Source organism: Dermacentor andersoni, chromosome 1, assembly GCF_023375885.2.
Source record: "Dermacentor andersoni chromosome 1, qqDerAnde1_hic_scaffold, whole genome shotgun sequence".
NCBI classification, from domain to species: Eukaryota; Metazoa; Arthropoda; class Arachnida; order Ixodida; family Ixodidae; genus Dermacentor; species Dermacentor andersoni.
In genome coordinates this window covers 131,078,697-131,096,937 of record NC_092814.1, presented here as the reverse complement: position 1 = coordinate 131,096,937, position 18,241 = coordinate 131,078,697, and the positions used below count along the sequence as shown (strand labels likewise).

The 18,241-nt window shown below is 41.2% G+C and overlaps 1 protein-coding gene across 3 annotated transcripts in view; it reads left to right on the top strand.

Moving 5' to 3' along the window:
• Window positions 1-44: 44 nt before the first annotated feature.
• Pkn (serine/threonine-protein kinase N) overlaps window positions 45-18,241 on the top strand; it is a 181,385-nt gene continuing 163,188 nt past the window's right edge. For 2 of the 3 annotated variants that reach the window (XM_050193885.2, XM_055062035.1), the window contains exons 1-3: window positions 45-189; window positions 2,487-2,551; window positions 7,534-7,878. In XM_050193885.2, coding sequence (XP_050049842.1) covers window positions 7,548-7,878 — 331 coding nt within the window. In that variant the 5' untranslated portion in view covers window positions 45-189; window positions 2,487-2,551; window positions 7,534-7,547. Of the gene's footprint in view, window positions 190-1,696; window positions 1,737-2,486; window positions 2,552-7,533; window positions 7,879-18,241 lie in introns of all 3 variants that reach the window. The other variant, XM_055062036.1, reaches the window with a different exon arrangement.

Below are 18,241 nucleotides of genomic sequence, written 5' to 3'. Positions count from 1 at the left end.
TCATACACGCTCACGTGACCCAGTAAAATAGGGAAGTAGCGGATTCGGTGATTCGGTGGTTGTTGATGAGGTTGATGTCTTAGCCAGCAAAAATTTAGGGCTAAGCTTGAGATCAGGATTTTTGGTGTTGCTCCTGGTTCCGAGCATTATCTTCGGACGCCGCGCTCTGATGCTTTATTACTCAGCCAGGTGAGAGATACGAATGCTTTAAATGCCCGCGTTTTGCCGGTTTGCGTTTCGATTCTGCTCCGAGTAGAAAAATCTCTTAGCAGTCGGCGTTCGATCGTGTAACCGCTGCTGGAGGTTTTTCGCTCTGTCTGTGGCACTTTGCTGCCTTGCGTTTCCACAAGATCACCTTGTAAACAGAAATCGCCCAGACTTCTGTTGTGTGTGTGCGGTAGTGAATATTATATTTAGTGCTGTTTGCCTTGTATTGTGGCTTTATAAGGAACGAATTGCTCGTGCTCGCTCGTGTGAATCGGTCTCCGCGTGAGCCCGTCAGGCGCTTCGCACGTGCCAAATAACGTTCGAAATAATCTACTCGGATGAGATCAACCGTTGGTATCACGAGCTAGCTGATATGTCGTCTCGTGCGACCTGATTCAAATTTTCTTTATTCGGGCGCTTGCCAAATGAGCAGCCTCTTCCACGATCGTAGTCATCGGTGTTCATGAGCTAATTACTGTGGCCCAGCAGGTCAAGCTTGATTGTGCCGCCGACCTGCAGGGACGGCATACGAGCGTTGACAGCGGCACAGGAGCCTGCAAAGCGGTCGCATTTCTTAGTTCGCCGTATCGCATCACGTAACTGCACGGATCACTTGCTTCTAACACCGCTCCCGCCAACCGTAAGCAAGCAGCATCCCTACAACTGTGTGTTTGTGTGTGCGTGTGTACGCGTTCGGTTTGCGTTATCTGGCTCGTGAAATCTGCTTTGCTCGCACACTCGCTTTTGTTTGAGCACCTTAATCGTGTATTTGAGTCGTTTATTTTGCTTCCTTCTAGAGCGAGAAAAGCGGCACATTTCCGCGGCAGCTTTGCCGTGGGCGCACGAAACGTAGGCTTCTCTTCCTTTTCTCGTCCTTTTTATATTCTGCGGAATGCGGAGCTTATTCTCAGAGCGGATGTGGTCTCTGGAAGCGGCGGCACAGAAAGATGTGTCTGCTTGCATACGTATTGGTCTGACAAGTACTTTACGTGGGTGGGACGCGCTGGTCTCGGCGGCAGTTTTGTTATGGATCTGTGTTTATTTTGCTTGGCTCCTGTGTGATGCATAGGTGGTGGTGTGTTTCGGACGCGTCGCGGCGCAGCGGTCAATATTCCGATACTTCGAGCAACTGTTTATGAACCGCTAACGCGTTGTTGCACAGCTTGTTTCGTGAGGAGAGCAACATTTGTTTGTGAAAACCACGCCTGGGTACCCTTCACGCGATCTAAGCATCCGGTGTGTTTCCGCCGTTACTAACAAGTAAAAACAATTTTCTTGTTGGCGATAGCTTACGATTTCCTCTCTCCTGCGTCTCCAAATGTGCGTGAAACGCAGTATGACAAAATCGAGCATTCGGAGCCCCTGATTTGTTGCTGCCGTCTTTTCGTACGTGTCGTGTGCCCGTGTCGCAGTGTCTGAAAGATGCTGACACTGTTCGGTGCCTACACATTGCTCTAACATTTTGCACCTGCTTTCGGGTGTTTCATAGGTGTTGCCCTGTGAGACTTGTTGCAGGCATTGGAAAGATGGTGAGACATAATTGTTGTCTTGCATCTGGCTGCTGCTTTGGTAACGCAAATGCGAAAGGCCGCTAACTAAACATAATGCGCTGGTTGTTGTGGAATGCAGTTGCAGTAGCTTGAATGCAGCTTAATGAAAGTGAGTGCTTGTGCTGTGATTTTGTGCAAGCATGACAGTTATGCAGCATCATGCCTTGCATGCATCTTTTCATCAGTCAGTGACCGTGGATTAGTGTTGGATGTTTGTATTGGTACCTGAAACTTAATAAGAGCATCTCATTATTTAAGTTTCATGGTAGGTGTCAGTATGTGGCTTTGATGAATGCGTCTTTTTGTTTTACTGCTTTGCATTTTCGCGGGAAATTAGGTGATAGATTAAATTGCCCTCTGTAATTATTTATTTTATTTAGATATGTATATTTTTACTTATTTGGCCATGCTGTTCCTCTTAACCGACACTTTTTGATGTTGAAATCGAGTAACTTCACAGTCGGTCAAGAGCAAAACTAGGTGGAATGTAGTTGTACTCTTTAGGGAAATCTTTGCCACATAACTACACAAAATCCTGCTTTGTTATCCATTGATAGTCTTGTTTTAATTATGAATATTCTTGTAAAGAAAAATGAAAAAAAAAATTATGTACCAAAGGTTGATGTGCCAAGGTGCTTATGTCTTGTCTCAGTAGTCCCCATTTCACTGCATAACTTTAGTGCACTAACTTTTTTTTCACCAGTTTCACTTTTCTCATTTGATTTGCAGAGGTGACAATTCCCTCTAAATGCCTCTACCTTAACATCTGCCCAAGGCTACTCGTGGACTTGGTGGTGAGTTATGATCAGCCAATAACACACTTCTGTAATCATCCACAGATCTGTAGCTCTTGTTCGCTTTATTTTGCCTTCTGTGGGGAAGCTTCTACTACATCAGCAGTCTCTGTTAAAGAAGGGAAGCTTTTGTAATTTATTCATTGACTAATTTAGTTCGTTATGAAGAGCCCCATCCTTTATTATATATTGAATACAACTTTCAGATTATAACTTGCAAAAAGCTGCTTTCTAAAAAAATTTGCCAGCAGATGAAATGAAACAAGATTCCACTTGGTTGAAGTGGAATCTTTCCAATGACTTGGAAAATGAATTGAAACTATTGTGGGCTGAAGGCCTGGCAGCTGAAACATGTGCAGCTTCTTGCAGTGCAAATTACATGTACATTGACTACATTTAGTAACGAGCATGTTCATTAAGCTGTGCCTTTTGTAGAGTAGAGTACAAATTTCACTCCTTTAGTGCACTTAATGCATCACATACAATAATGTATTGTTGATTCCTCAAGTTCTAAAATAAGACTGTGATAGTTCAATTTTTGTGACATGGCTTCAGTGCTGTAGTATACGGTAGTGTTGGAAATCATTGGTTGGAGTTGACTTTAAACATTTTGGCCTTCCGTCATGCCAATGATGTTACTAGCTTTTGTGATGTAAACATGCGTGCCACACCAGTAGTGTTACAAATTATGATGCTGCCAGTGGTAGCTATTTGAATGGGCAACTTTCTGTGTGCTTAAAGGGACACTAAAGAAACAAATGATTTCTTCTGCGTCAGTAAATTACCTCTCTAGGACACCAAAAACACCACTCTTACTACGATAAGATGCTTGGTAAGCCAGAAAAAGTGCAAGAACGAAAGACTGGTAGCGACGACTCCTTGAAGTTCCCGCACCTGGTCTCTGTGACGTCGTTGATTCTGATGGCATCTTCTATGGCCTACTAAATTATATAGCGGTACAGATTGACTACATTGTGTTCTAAAGGAACCAGATATTAAACATGGCAAGTTTTGAGAACCTTTATTCAGCCAATGCGGCCCAAATGCAAAAACATACTTTGTAATCCCTGATGTCACACTGACGTACCGGCGTCTGGGTTTCGGCGCAAAATTAAAATACTGATACTTCGACCGCCATTTCCTCATCTAATAATCGAACTATTATTTTGAAATGACTGCCTGCAGTGTTCTCAAACAAAGCTTTATTAGCCTAAACTGATTTGTTGTTTCGCTTTAGTGTCCCTTTAACATTACAACAGTGTAAAATTGAATTGAGTTGTGAAGGATTCTTATGGCACAATTTTTATATTGCCTCTTGCTATACTGCAGCTCACTCATCTGTAGAATAGATGGATATTTATGATGTGTTTTGTTCTTTGGGTTAGTGAAATTTATTGGTGAAATGAATTAGTGGTGCCTGCAGTATGAGTTAACTGCACTGATTGCCCCATTTGATGTACATTTATTATTGAAGTGCATATTTATCGTGCTACCACATTGCTTCACTACATTAATGCCTCCTGTGTTGCCGAAGGCAACAATTGTGTGCATGTGCATGCCAGACCGTCTATGCATATATGGTGGTGGGATACATTGGAAATGATTGTGCATGCATGGCCAGTGCCTGGAAATGCCCAAAACACTGGGCTTGTAGTGGTCGAGTGTTCATTAAACTGACGTGAACACATTGAGAAATGCACAAGAAAATATAAAAGCTTCTTAGGTGTCTCTTTCAGTGCCTTTTGCATGCTCTTTGTCATTTGGCCGTGTTGCTTATCATCCAAGGTTGTGTAGCTTGTAATGATTTTTCACTCTGTGAACCTGACTGAGAATGCTATTTCTTTAGAAATTATGCATGAATGGCACTGTTGATATTTACTTATAGGCAACTTAATTGGGAATTATGACGATTTTTCTAATGTCAGTAGGGTAGTTGTCTGCATCATTTGTTTGGTATTTTGAAATATGTTTCTTCTTATCTGACCATACAAGATTAAAAGAAAAAGAGCTTGCCGTTTAAGGTGTCAGCAATTCTGGTGTTACACCCTATTGAAACAGTTTGTCATTCATAACCGATTGAGCTTATATTAAAAGTTAAAAAATTTTGTATTGGGGATAGGTGAAACAATTTCTGTTAAAATACAGACAATATGCTTTTCTCCTGGGCAATTATAATGTAAGGATTCCTTTCGCTCACCTCTATTCCTTTATCATCCATTGCTCGAAGGTGGCTTATCCTGCTGATAAGGAAGGCGGTACACCAAACAGACCACTGACAAATAAAGGGAAAAGAATGCAAATAGAATCATTACATTATACCAGTCATGATCTAGTAGCCAGATAAATATTGCCCAGATAAGGCTAAATTAGCTCCGGATGTTTTGAGTGTGCGTAGTGTTGGAATTTGTGTGCAGTGTTCTTGTCGAAGGAAACGGTGTGCAAAGTGTTTGCTTTTGACGTATCCAGGTGCTTTGTAAGCCATTATAAAACTTCCCTTTTCTCTAACTATAGTTTTAATTGATGTTAAAATGAGAAAAGTTTGCCTGTAAAAGCACACTTACCGCATCGAAAAATCATAATAGATGGCGTATTTTGCATTATTGGTTTTAACATTTGACCACAGGCACAGATCTTCAGTGTATCGCAAGGTTGTTTTGAGTGGGCGAGACATGAATTTTGGGAGCACATTGTTCGAAAAGAGAAGAACTTTGGTGAACCATTCTGCCCTTCATCAGCCCACTTGGTTGTGTATACATGAGCTTAGTTGTTTCCTTAAGAGAATTTTTCTTCAAAATTTTCTGTGGCAAGCATTATTTACTTCATGCACCAAAATTGGTGTTTTTGATTACAGAAAAACGGGCTATCTTGCCAGTGTGTATTGAAATTGTTGGTAATTATAGACACCATGCTGGGTTACTTTGTCCCACTGGCTCTGTTAAATGCAGTGTACTTAATAACAAATACATTCAAAATCTTGTATAAGCACTTTTCACCCATTGTTAAATGTACATTGAAAGGGCCGCTACCACTACAATAGTTAGTTCTCATGGTAAAATTACTTTCTCACCTACCTTATTTTCACTATAAGGCGTTCACTCCTCTGAAAGTTAGGAACGCATGCATTTTGCCATGCTTTCAAAATGTTTTACCTACTCTTGAATGCATTGATGGAGACAAATCAGCAGTTGAAATCTGCTGTAAAGGCTAAGAGCATGAGGCATCTGCAAAGCATACCTCTGTATGTTTTGCTTAATTTACAGTATATAAAGTTGAGTCTTTAATAACATGTTTGAGTGTACCTTGTTATTGAATGCTACATTGGTATGACATGTGGTGGAGTGTTTTAATGCCGTGTAATTTTTTAGGAGCTTTGGTTTTAATCTTCAGAGTAATATATGTCATCATTGGGGCAGTCATGCAGGATTTAAAAACTCAGTGAGTGCTGTCACACATCTCTTCACGAAGGGTGTGTGTGTGTCTTCCTGCCTGTCGGACACATGCCATCTACTTTTGCTGTTTGACGAAGGCTTACATAGTGGCCTTTGTTTTTGTTCCCACATGGCGTCCTAGGCATCTGTGGCGTCTCAAACGAAGCGTTGCAAACGGCTTGCAGCGTACAGTGTAGATGTATGGATGGGTTGGTATTTGTGTACCTTTGTCTTTTAAGCGTTGCGTTTTGGCTTCAAGGGGCTAGGATTTATGCCATTAAACTGGTATCTTCAAGAAAATCATAGTGTAGGTCTGATAAATGAGTTCTTTGTGAAGTTGAATCTTGTGTTGAAAGAGAGCTCACACACAAGCAGTGAGAGAAATTTGGACTTGTTCCATAATAATGCCACCTTCTTACTCCTTATGAGCAGCAGTCATAGATAAGTGTTTTTCTGAGGTTGAGGACAAAGTTGTGTGAAGGTCAGCAGCAGTATTCTTTAATTATCCATTTAATTTTCCAGTCTTCTTATCAGTTGTGCCCAGTCTTCGTGATAGTGGTGGCACAGCAGTGCGGGAGCCAACCACAGAGGGGCAATGGACAGAAAATAGAATGGATTGTTAATAAATATGGGGGCTTCCCATGCACTTATATGGATTGTCAAAAAATATGGGGGCTTCCCATGCACTTATCCTTGCTTGTTATTGAGCAAGTCTAATCGGTCAACGTTATTGAAGTATTTGACAGTGGTGTGTCTAGACTTGGGCTGAGAGGTAACATTGTTAGCAAGGCTTTTTCTTGACAACAACAGTTCCTGTACTGTCTAACGGCAGCTAATGTCCAAGGTTAGTGCTCTATTGAAGGACAAGGGGTTGGAGTGCACCAAGTAGGTGAAGTCCTAATTCATGCACAAAAACTTGTCGCTTGAAATCAGTAATCTCCACTATGGAAAAAAAAGGCATAGAGCACGCACAATAATTTCTCACTGACACTATGCAACTAATGAGGTCTTGCTACAAGTGATGCACAGTTGATTTGTTGGTCTCGGAATTGCAGCTCCTGTCGCATCCAGTTTACTGCAGGCCTTGCAGGTCTTTTGCTGCCGCGAAGGTCCAGGCAGTAGGTTTTAGTGATTTTTAGTGTGCAAGTTAATTGGAAAGTATAGTTGTAGCTCACGAAAGTTTCACTGTTATGGAATGGTAAGCTAAAATTTGTTTGTTGTTGTAGGGTTCTTTATGCATTAATTAGCTCCTATATATGTTTTAAAGGTCAGTCAGCTTTTTGTACGCATTGTATTGGGAACCCACAGCTTTGCTGATACCACCCTGGGGTATTCACAGCAATATCAGAACATCATAGCATGACCACTGTACTAGTAATCTATAACATTTACTTCTAGAAACGAAATCATAGGAAAATAACACTTGTACTCCTGGTACTGTTTTCCCTGACTGATGTTTGCAAGCTCAGGCAAACATGGCCACCTGCTGGGAAAACAGGAACAATTCTTTATTTCTTTTAATTACAAATGGCATTGACCTTGATTTTCTTCCAGTCTGGGCTCCAGACATGAGCAGAGTGGCCTCTCAGGAGATAGCTGGCAAGTACGGCTTGTGCGGAGCATCACGGGCTAGCGGGGATGGCGGTGGTGGTGGAAATGAGCCCAGCCTTCAACGGCAACTGGAGGAGCTCAAGCGTAAGCTCAAGGAGGACATGCGCAAAGAGCTGAAGATAAAAGAGGGTGCTGAAAATCTGCGCAAGGCAACCACCGACCGCAAGAGCCTGGCCCATGTGAACTCCATTGTCAAGAAAGCCAATTCACGCCTCAATGACCTGCAGCGGCAACTCAGTGACCTCACCGCTGATATTCTGGTCACCCAGGGGCATCCGTCACCTGAAGGTGAATGTCCTTCAGAGACTCATTTTGCATGCTACATCATACATGTGCAAAGAGCAAGTTAAATGCCATGTTTTAGCATTAAGTTTGCTCGTGAAACTATGCATGCTCAATCTGATTTTGTGCACTGTCAACTGAAAAGTAAATAATTTTCATGAAATGTTTGTTGAGGGAACATCATATTGTTATTTATTTAACGGGAGCCTTTCATAAACAATCTATTCTGTTAAATCTTGGAAATAAATTGCTTACTTAACCTGCATCAGTTGGAGCGTTCAGTGGAATTAAATAATGAAGCAAGGTGGGAACTTTGATCTCTCTATAATGTCTTCCTCATTTATTTAAATTTGCTAATTCCGTCAAGATTTGTAGAGCAGAGTACTTCGTTCTTTTGAGAATGGTGTCTGCTCTAGCTCATCGGATGCATATTTGCAAAATCGTTTCCAGCAGTAAAGCAGGGTGATGCACACTAGGAAGAAAGGCACACTGCACTCTGATGGACGAGCATCTAAACATTTAAATTGATTCAGCGGATAATACAGAAAAAACAACAGTACATAAAGTTGGTGGTCTTCCGCTTGTCATGCCAATAAATCTGCTTCTTAAATTGGTATATTAGTCTTGGTAGGTAGCCTTTATCGTTTTTGGGTTGTGGTATTGTTTTCTTTTTCTGTTTATTGTTGGTGCACTGAGGTATCCTTAATCCTTACAGATTTGTGAAGGTCTCTTTTTAGCTGATTTAGAGAACTATGCAACTGCAATGTGAGCACAGTTGCAACTATCTTTAGATGTGGCAATTCCTAACAGTTGTTTATTTATTCAGCCTATTGCCACAATCATCTGAATGGTTACAAGTATGTAAAGCAAACGTTTAAGCTTTAGCTGTGGCACTGGCTAGTTGTTTTCGCTTCTGATCTCAATTTCACAGAATTCCCCTTGGCAGTCTAAAGTCTTGCTTCCTCCATGACAATTCAGTGTATAGAACGCTTTATAGCGTCCTTTTTTTAAAGTACTGTGCTCCTATCTAATGCTCGAGTGCTAGCTGGCTTTCTAAGCACACACTGGTGCAGACAGGAGCTCCTAGCAGGCCACTGCTGCATGCACTCCCTTAAATATGATCTGTTTAAAGTGACATGGCAGCGAACATCTGCTCCACCGCCACCTCATAAAGGGAAATGCGAGGTGTGACCATGCTGGGCCAGTACTTCCACGATGGTGTGAGCACAATTAGTCTGTTTCGCCGCCCGTGATGCACTGAGGGCATCACCATCTGGCGATGTTCAGGGAACAGAGCTTTCCGTTTGAGTTTGCAGGTTGCTTGTCTGAGACTGTATACCTATATAGGACCAGTTTTGAGCCATGTGTACCTGTAATGTAACACTAATACAGGGTGATTTTTTTTTAGCTGCACCAAATTTTTGAAATATTGCCGGTGGCAGACAGCACAATTCTAGCCCTTGATCTAAATTATTTAAATAGGTGGCCATTACTTGTATGAGAAATCAAAATGCTTAAGTTAGTAATTAAACAGTTATGCTAATTGCCTTTTCAATTAATTACTTTACGGCACATATTTCAAGCTACAAATTTTGGCTAGTGAGTATGCAATGCACATAGACTTGGAACGAATTCTCGGGATTATGCCAATGTATAAATAATTTTTCTGAACAAGTGTCCGGTGAAATGCATTGGCGTTTCAGTTATTTTTGAGCATCAATACATAAAACAGCATTTTCTTAAACAAGTAAGTGGAACAACAGTGCATTTTTACCACAAGTTTGACAGCACAAATCTCGAAACCAGTGCCATCCTCAGAATTTGTTACAAGTTGATATGCTTTGCATACTCACTAGCTGCAAGTCTTAGATTGAAATAAGTGCTGTAAATATTTAAAAAGTCAATTAGTGTGATTGTTAATTATTCAGTTAAGTATGTTTTCTTGTACAAGTAATGGGCATCTCATCAAGTAATTTAGATAAAGGGTTAGAATTGTGCTATCTGCCACAGGCATTTCATGAAAATTTAGTACAGCTAAAGAAACGCCCTGTCCCTCAGTTTCCTTTCTTCTCGTTCATATATAGGGTGCCCCACGTAACTGTTTGCTGTTGCTTGGAGGTGCTCAGACTACCTTTTTAATTCTGCCCAATTTGATAGTCTTAATTAATCATCTTCTTAAGTGAAAAGATTTAAATGAAAAGTGTCAATGAGAAAATTGTAGAGCAACATGAAAAACTCCTGATACAGCTTTCTGTTGCTCTATATGTGCTACATAAAAGTGTTTTTCAGAGCGTGAATGAAGCCCATGAATAAACGCAAAGTGCCTCGAGTGGCCAGTTACGTGGCAATTTTGTGTGCATTCGCTGGCTTCTTTCACACTCAGAAAAACTTTCTTTGTAGCATGTATTGAGCAACAGAAAGCTGTGTCAGAAGTTTTTCAAGTTGCTCTACAATTTTCTCAATGGCACTTTTAATCTAATTATATTTGAAACATTGATTAATTAAAACTAATTATCTAATTAGGCAGAACAAAAAAATAGTCTGAGTATCTCCAAGCGACAACAAATGACATCGCCATGGTTCAGTTCAGCTATGTGGCATTTGCATATTTTTAATGTTTGGCTCAAGTTATGTGGGACACAATTTTTAGACCCGTTTTATCGGAAAAAAAGTGTGCGTAAGGTTTGAGTAAATACGGTATGTCAGGATAGTTCAGGTTGACTTACCAGCTGTTGAGAGAGAATCTCACTTGGGACAAAGTTTGGGCTTCATACCATGCAATAAGCTTGCTGTCAGTTGATAGAAATAGCTTATATTAAAAAAATTTGCTTCTGTATGCATCTCCTTTTTATTTGTATTTGAGAATGTTCGACTCTATTTTCAATGGCTTCTACCATTTCTTTTTTCAAAGATATTTAATTCGTGGTGCATTTTACTAACCCCTATATTCAAATTGGATTAAGTTGCTTTTTATTTTCTAACATGCTTGCTAGAGAGTGACAGCATTGGGTGGCATGGCGTCAGCCTGTCTTGACATAAAACAAAGTTGTCTGTCACGCAGGGAATTTTGCAAAGGTACTCAGGGAAAACCTTGAAAACTTTGGGAATTACTCAGAAAATTTGGGAATGTCAACTTGGTAGACACCCTGATTGAGATATGTGTCGTACTACTCTGTGCATAGACCTCTCAACATTCTTCCCTCGACAAGCAGAACATGGCGCCTTCGTCCTCATGACACACAGCTAACAGCTACAATGACGAGGCTGAGCACGTATCATCTACTCCTAGGGGTAGATGACATGACACTATGTTGTCATGTCAATACCATAGTGTCATGTATCATAGTGTCATGACACTATGTAAGATGTTTATGTCGTGTCAAATTGATGGCCAAGTACAAAATGAACTTAGACACTCTTAACAGAAAGTCATCATCGCCAGCCTTCTTTTCTTCTTTCTTCCTTTTTTTTTTTCCTAATGTCCACTGCAGGACGAAAGCCTCTCCCAGCGATCTCGAATTACTTGTCTTGCCCTAGCCAATTCCAACGTAATTTCAGCACCCCGCCTAATTTTCTGCTGTTCTCAACTGTGTTTCCCTTCCCTTTGCACCAATTCTGTAACTAATGGACCATCGGTTATCTGTGCTACGCATTACATGGCCTGCCCAGCTCCATTTCTTTCTCATAATGTAAACTAGAATATTGGCTATCGCCATTTGCTCAGTGATCCACACTGCCCTCTTCCCATCTCTTAAAGTTATGCCTAACATTTTTCGCTCCATCACTCTTTGTGCAGTCCTAAACTTGTGCTCAAGCTTCTTAATTAACCTCCAAGTTTCTGCCCCATATGTTAGCGCCGCTGGATTGCAATGATATAGTACGTACACTGCATTGGCATATGGTGGTAAGCTCCTATTCAGAATTTGGTAATATGCACCTGCTGTATGCCATAATGAGAAATGGTCAGGCCATAATAAAGTTATGCAGATCCAACACATATGTTGGAATATATGTCAAGTGCAGCTTTTGTGAAGTGCTCACGTCTGCTCTTGCGCTCACGTCTGTCTGCTCTTTCGCTCATGTGCTATGCAATGTTTGGCACACACCAATCGTCTTGAAGAGCTACTTGGCGTTGGCACAAGAGAAGAATGCATGCGATTGTGGCTTAATGCCTAGACCATCAGACAGTTGCACAGGGAGACGTTTTTATTCCACCATTGGACATGTACTTAATTTATTTTCTGTGTGTGAGCTATTCAACGAGACCGCAGCAGCAACCATGGCCAGCGAAATCGGTGAGACTTCACTGAAATTAGGGGTGTGCAAGTAGTGAAATCTCTGAATCAAATATGAATATTCTAGACAAAACGACCTTGGAATATCGAATAGTTGTCATTTGTAAATGAAGTGAAATATAATGTTTGCGTGAGGTTCGTTTAGTAATAAAACGGGCTTATATACATCATTTCATACATCTGTGTAATGCCGTTCGCAAGTGGATGTCCAGTCAGCTTAGGAGCTTGTAAATGAGTAACAACTGCTTTAATTATCTGCTGCACCATGATAAATGACAGTAATGAACTAAGAGAACAGCACACCAGCAGATGCATGTATAGAGTTCTGTGTTGAGCAGATGCGCATATAGAGTTCTGTTTGTTGAGAGGGAGAAGTGTGACAATACAACACCATCTAAAACTAAACTATAAATAATCAATTGCCTTTCCTAAATCGAGACAACACATTCATGTATGAGCTGCCTAAAAGTGAGGCGTTCTTTTTAAACAACTGGAAGCTATTAAGCAAAAGTTACCTGCCCCCTTGCGTTCACTCAGGAACTGGTGCCTCCGCACATCAACCAAGGCTCTCCTGCTGCAAAATTATTCAGAACAGTTCTCACTTGCATCAATCTCGCTCCCTCATGACTCCAATAACCATTGTTATTCTTTATGTTTGAATAGGAAATTAATGTTCGACAACTTTGAATAGTGAATTCTCCAATTGAATACAATTTGAATAACAAAGCCTATTTGATTTGTATTCAAAATTTTGAATGATACGCACACCTTAGCATATATAGTATAAATGGGATTTAGTCCTTTAGTTAGTTTGGCAGCTGTTGACTATGTTGTTGCTTACGTGTTTATTGGGCAAAGCAGCACAGCTGATCACTAGTGTGTCCCCCTCCTTCCTTCAAGCGTATTTGCACATTTAAATAAAGCAGCAGATGTAATCAAATCTTGTGGAAGGCTATACAGGGTTTTCAACAACTAACACCACTTTTAATAAAAACACTATGCTACCTATGTAAAATCTGCTTGTACAGGCGGTTTGTTGCTTTGGCATTCACAATTTTCGAGATAGTCACCAAATACATAATTAACAAACCTCCACATTAATTTTCTCGTTATCGTGATTGTAGTATATTTTTATACTTGAAACTTTAAGACAATTGTATTTCCATGCTTCTGAATTTCTCATTCAGGGGCTTGGATCTCCACACAATGTCAAGCCCCCATTGTGACATAGCTTACTGTGTGAGGCAGATCATTTGCAAGTTGGCAGAGATAACAGCTGAACTTTTGCTATTGGCTGGTGAAAACAAGCAATGCCTGTCCTTTTTTCTTTCCCTCATGACGTTCCCTCATGGCTTGGCATTGTCAAGATCCATGCCCCTGAAAGCGAAATTAGTTGACTGAATGTCTAATTTGGTAATGAATATCTCTGAACAGAAGCACTCCAGGAGAATCAAACAAAGTGAAGTTGCCTACTTAGTAGGATTGTCTTGGTGCTTCAACTATAACCATGTGCCATATTTGTGACAGCAAAAAGTTAATTCAGGAGTTTTTGTTAATTATGCATTTGATGACTCAGATCACAAAAATTGTCTGCCAAAGCACATAAACTGCCTGGGCAAGCAGATTTTGCTTAGCTAGCTAGTTTATCTTTAATAAAGACCCCATATAACCTTGTGTAAAGCTTGCACACCATTTTTCTTTTCAACCATTTGAGGGATTAAATATTTTAATAATTTTTAGAAGTTATCTGTTTTCAGGCTTTAGTTACTTTCACAGAGTGAGCTAGCTGACAAGTCCGCCAGCAGATGGGCCACTGTGATTTTGCATACTAGTTGGTGCTGCATTGCATTGTGCTGCACTGTACGTACTTGTTATTGGTAATGGCGCATTGGCATGTCAGATGATAGTGTTGGAGAAGCGCGGTCAGCCAGAAGCATGTAACATTCATCCAAGAACTTTTCTTGGCTTACATTGGTAAATACTCCCTCAGTGAATGCACACGTCGGGGGCACTGTGGTAATGTCTGAACTATCATTTCATTTTTTATTTGGTTTCTGCTGCTGCTTGGTCATCGACAGCTTGTCACAATGTGCGATTGCTTACATAGTGTGCTGATTTCTATACCTCCATGGTGTTTACATTCGCATGAAGCTTCCCAGAGTTATTTTATTGTGTCAGTTTTGTGCTGTTGATCAGGCTGTATATTGTATTTATTCATCCTGCCATCCACGTCCAACAAGTTGTCACCAGGTTCAAACAATCAGAGTAGCCATATTTCAGGCATATATGTCGTACGAGAGGCTGTTTTGTACCTTGTTGGGTTATACTTAAATTTAATAACTAATTAGTTTTCCTGAACTTGGCATATAACCACTCTCCCCTCCCCATCCTCTCTCCCTTCTTCCAGTCTTCCTGAAGAAAAAATTCATTTGAAATTGAGTCGATACAGTAAAGGACACAATTTGCTACTTGCTGTGCTTTCTAATATTCATATTGCTTTAGAAATGTTTCTCTTTAAGCCCTTGGTTTTCCAATTATAAGATGACTGATGTGAACTTTGGGGCACTGTAATACTGTAATGAGTAAGGCACAGATTCGCTACAAATTTATGTTAAAGGGCCCCTGAAACGGTTCGGACAAATTTTGTAGACACATAGAGTACAGCTAAAGTTAATCATTCGGACCACAATTTGTGTGAAACATCTCATATTAAGAGAGCTACGGATCATTACAAGTTAGCCTTCTCATTTTCTCCTCGACTCGTTCGCTGAGTGATAGGGGCAAAGCTCTGCCTTCACTGGCTCTGCGTCATGATGGCATGTCGTGTCATCGACTTCTGGTTCTCTAGGAGCGCGCGCGCGAAGCCTCTCCAAACTCTCCTCCAGCTGCTTGGCATTCGACCCGAAGCGAGAGCTATCGAAGCAGCGTGCGTTGTGAGCATTCTGTCACAGCGCCGAACATGTCTGGCATTCCGGTAACCACAGGCAAGCTGGGCACTTCGACGGAACGGTGGGGGCATAAACTCAAGCTGATGAAGGAGCTTCAGCGTAGACGTACGTGAGCGGCCTGATCGGTCTCCACGGTCTAGCCATCTGTTGGTGCAGAGCTTAATCAGCCAAACAAAGAGCTAATATTGCTTTAACCAAGTGTAAAACATTTTAAACATTTACAAAAACAATGTGTTAACGATTACACCAGTAGCAAAGAAGAATACAATTTGTTACTGCTACTGTGTGTGGTTGAGCTCTGTGCCACCAGGTGGCTGCACCATGCAGACCATTCACATTTGCGCTTCTGCTCATCCCGTGAAACGACACGCAAGGGGACACGGCCCGGCCCTGTCTCCTTGCGCTTGCGTTTACCCTAATACTGGACTCGCGAAACACTATTGCATTAGTAATCTTCTGGTGTAAAGTGACGGCTGCAAACACAAATCCTGGCACTGATCGGATAGCGGCAGTCCGATGCACTGCAGCCAGTCCGCTCGTCTGCTGCCTTGCAGAGGGACACAATGTCAGAGCTTGACATATTGCCAATCGCTACGTTTGCAGTCCACAACACAACAAAGTTGAATCATAGTGCTCGCGAAAAGACTGAGACCGACTCTGACCGCAGAACTCTCGTCAAAATGGAACACATTGTAACACAAGCAGATGCTTGCTGTGTGTCGGAAGTGCTTAAGTGTAGTGAGAAATTGTTTTTGTGCATTCTCTTTCTGTTACTTTCTTTTTATAGAATTAAATTAACTAACATTCCAACTATTACGACCATCATTTGTTCACCATAAAGGTAGAAAAATTATGGATGATGCGTCCTGGGCAGCCAATCGGATAGCTCGCCCACATGACGTCAATTGGGTGATTTACGTCATATGAGTGGGGGCAGCTGAAAATTCTGCCGAGCAGTGTGCTGCGATTGGCAGCGATGCACATATTTAAAACCTTATAATAAATTAAACGCTTTACACGGAGCACTTAGATGTGTCAATTAATGATCAGAAGGACCTACTATAATGACTCAGTACGTTTTTAGAAAATCGTCAAAATCGTTTTAGGGTCCCTTTAATGCAGTTGCATTGCTCTCTAGAATAACTGATCAGTGGTATTATAGTGTGCTGTTTTGTTTTTAATTAAAAAGAAGTACATAACAGGAAAATAGACACTAGCAATAATGCTAATGCAAAAGACATTACCTACCTACAGTGTGAATTATCAGTCTGACAAACATGAAATACAAGCAATGTATTTCAAGTGCACTCTGTATAAAGCAAAGCATTTTCATATTCATTATAAGGAAAGAAAATTTGCTTAACTGGATAAAGTGAATCAACATACTGGTTAATAACACTTTTTTTGTTTCTTAATGTTTTTTACACTGGTGTGATAGTTGAAATTTGTTTTGAGCTTATTGAGAAGTAATGTTATTTGCTATGTCATGTTGTGCCCCGTTTTTTGTGTTGTTTTGTCTTTCAACTCGTGCATATAAATGTGTATGAACTTTGTTTACATCATAATATGCACAGAAAACAACTAATTTGTTAAGCAAAAAGCTGACTTAACTACACCAGTCACAACTATTGGGGGCGGGGCTCTGCTGTTAGTACAGTGAAACCTCGTTAAACCGTAGTTGGCCGGAGCTCGGAAAAAGTATGTACTAAACAGTAGTACTGTTTAACCGAAATAGCATGAGATCGACCACTTACATGTCAAAAACTGAACTCTGAGAGAGTGCGATGAAAGGGGAAAAATACATGTAGTATTTATTCACTTCGCGCGACAAGAGTGTTATTTTTGTTTGATGCCGTGGTGGCCTAGCAGCGACGACAGCGGCCTCAAACTTACTGAAGCTGAGCTTTTCAGCCAGCCCCCCTCTTCTCAGCAAACACTTGCATGGCAGATTCCTCATTAGCATTACGTATTCTCCATGCACGCTCGCGGTACCACTGCAAAAGTTGCGGGGCGCCTTTTTCATTGCGGGCTGCTGTTCTCGTCTCGACGATTGCATTCATGAGGCTGGCCCAGCTTCTGCCACTTTCGGGCCTGAATCGCCCGTGCTGCCGCTTTCCGTGTCGTCCTCATCACTGTTGCTAGCCAACACTTCGGTAACAACAGAGGCAACAATAGCGAAAAGTTGACCTTCGTAGCCGACATCTCTTCACAGTTGCAGCAGCGCTGCCGAACAACTTCTTCGCATTCCAAATGCCATACACCATACTCAACAGCAAATCCCTGTCGCGTGCCAGCGCTGACTTCCTCGTGTCACGTTCGATAGCAGGAACGATGTCTAATTCTTCTTATATGCTGAGCATCCAGCTTCTTCTTTATCCGAGCTTCGGCATGACTCGAGTCTTCGCTTGCGCGACGCCACAACGCTTTCTGGCAAGGCGTCGAAATGATGTTGATGTTGATGTGACTTCACGCGCAAACGCACAGGGCGCTTGTTCCGATCTCTGAGGCTTGTTGTTCTGCCGGGCCACCCGATGGAGACGACGCACAACGCTGTGTTTGCGCGACGAAAAGTGGAGATGCTACGTTTTAACTGATGCGTACGCAATAAGCTGGTACGGTTTATGCGGATACAAAACATAATATGTTCAATGGCCGCTGAGTCGGGGATTTGACTTTACTACATTTAAAACGAAACTACTGTTTAAGCGGGTACGGTTTAATGAGGTTTTACTGTACTCGAGTTTCTAGTAATGCCGTGTTATGCAGTTTTATGCCTCTCTTTGCTGATTTAAAATTACGATTGCCCTTTGAATTAATAGAATTGAACAACCTGTTCGATTCTATTAATACAAAATGCATGCTTCAATAATCTCGTGACACATTTTGATTGGTTGTTGGTTTTTTTAAAGATTTTGCAACATGATTAATGTTCAGCATATGTTAATTCCAGAAGGCACCTGTCTTCCACATACACAAACATTATAGTTTTCTGGTTGTCAAATGAGTGGAAGTATGGGCAAAAGAGATCTCCCATAGAGGAGAAATTCGGAGCAAAATCAAGCTTGCTGGCCTAAAACCTTTATATCTATGAAATTGACTTGCAAATTGGAGAAAGGGAATAAAACT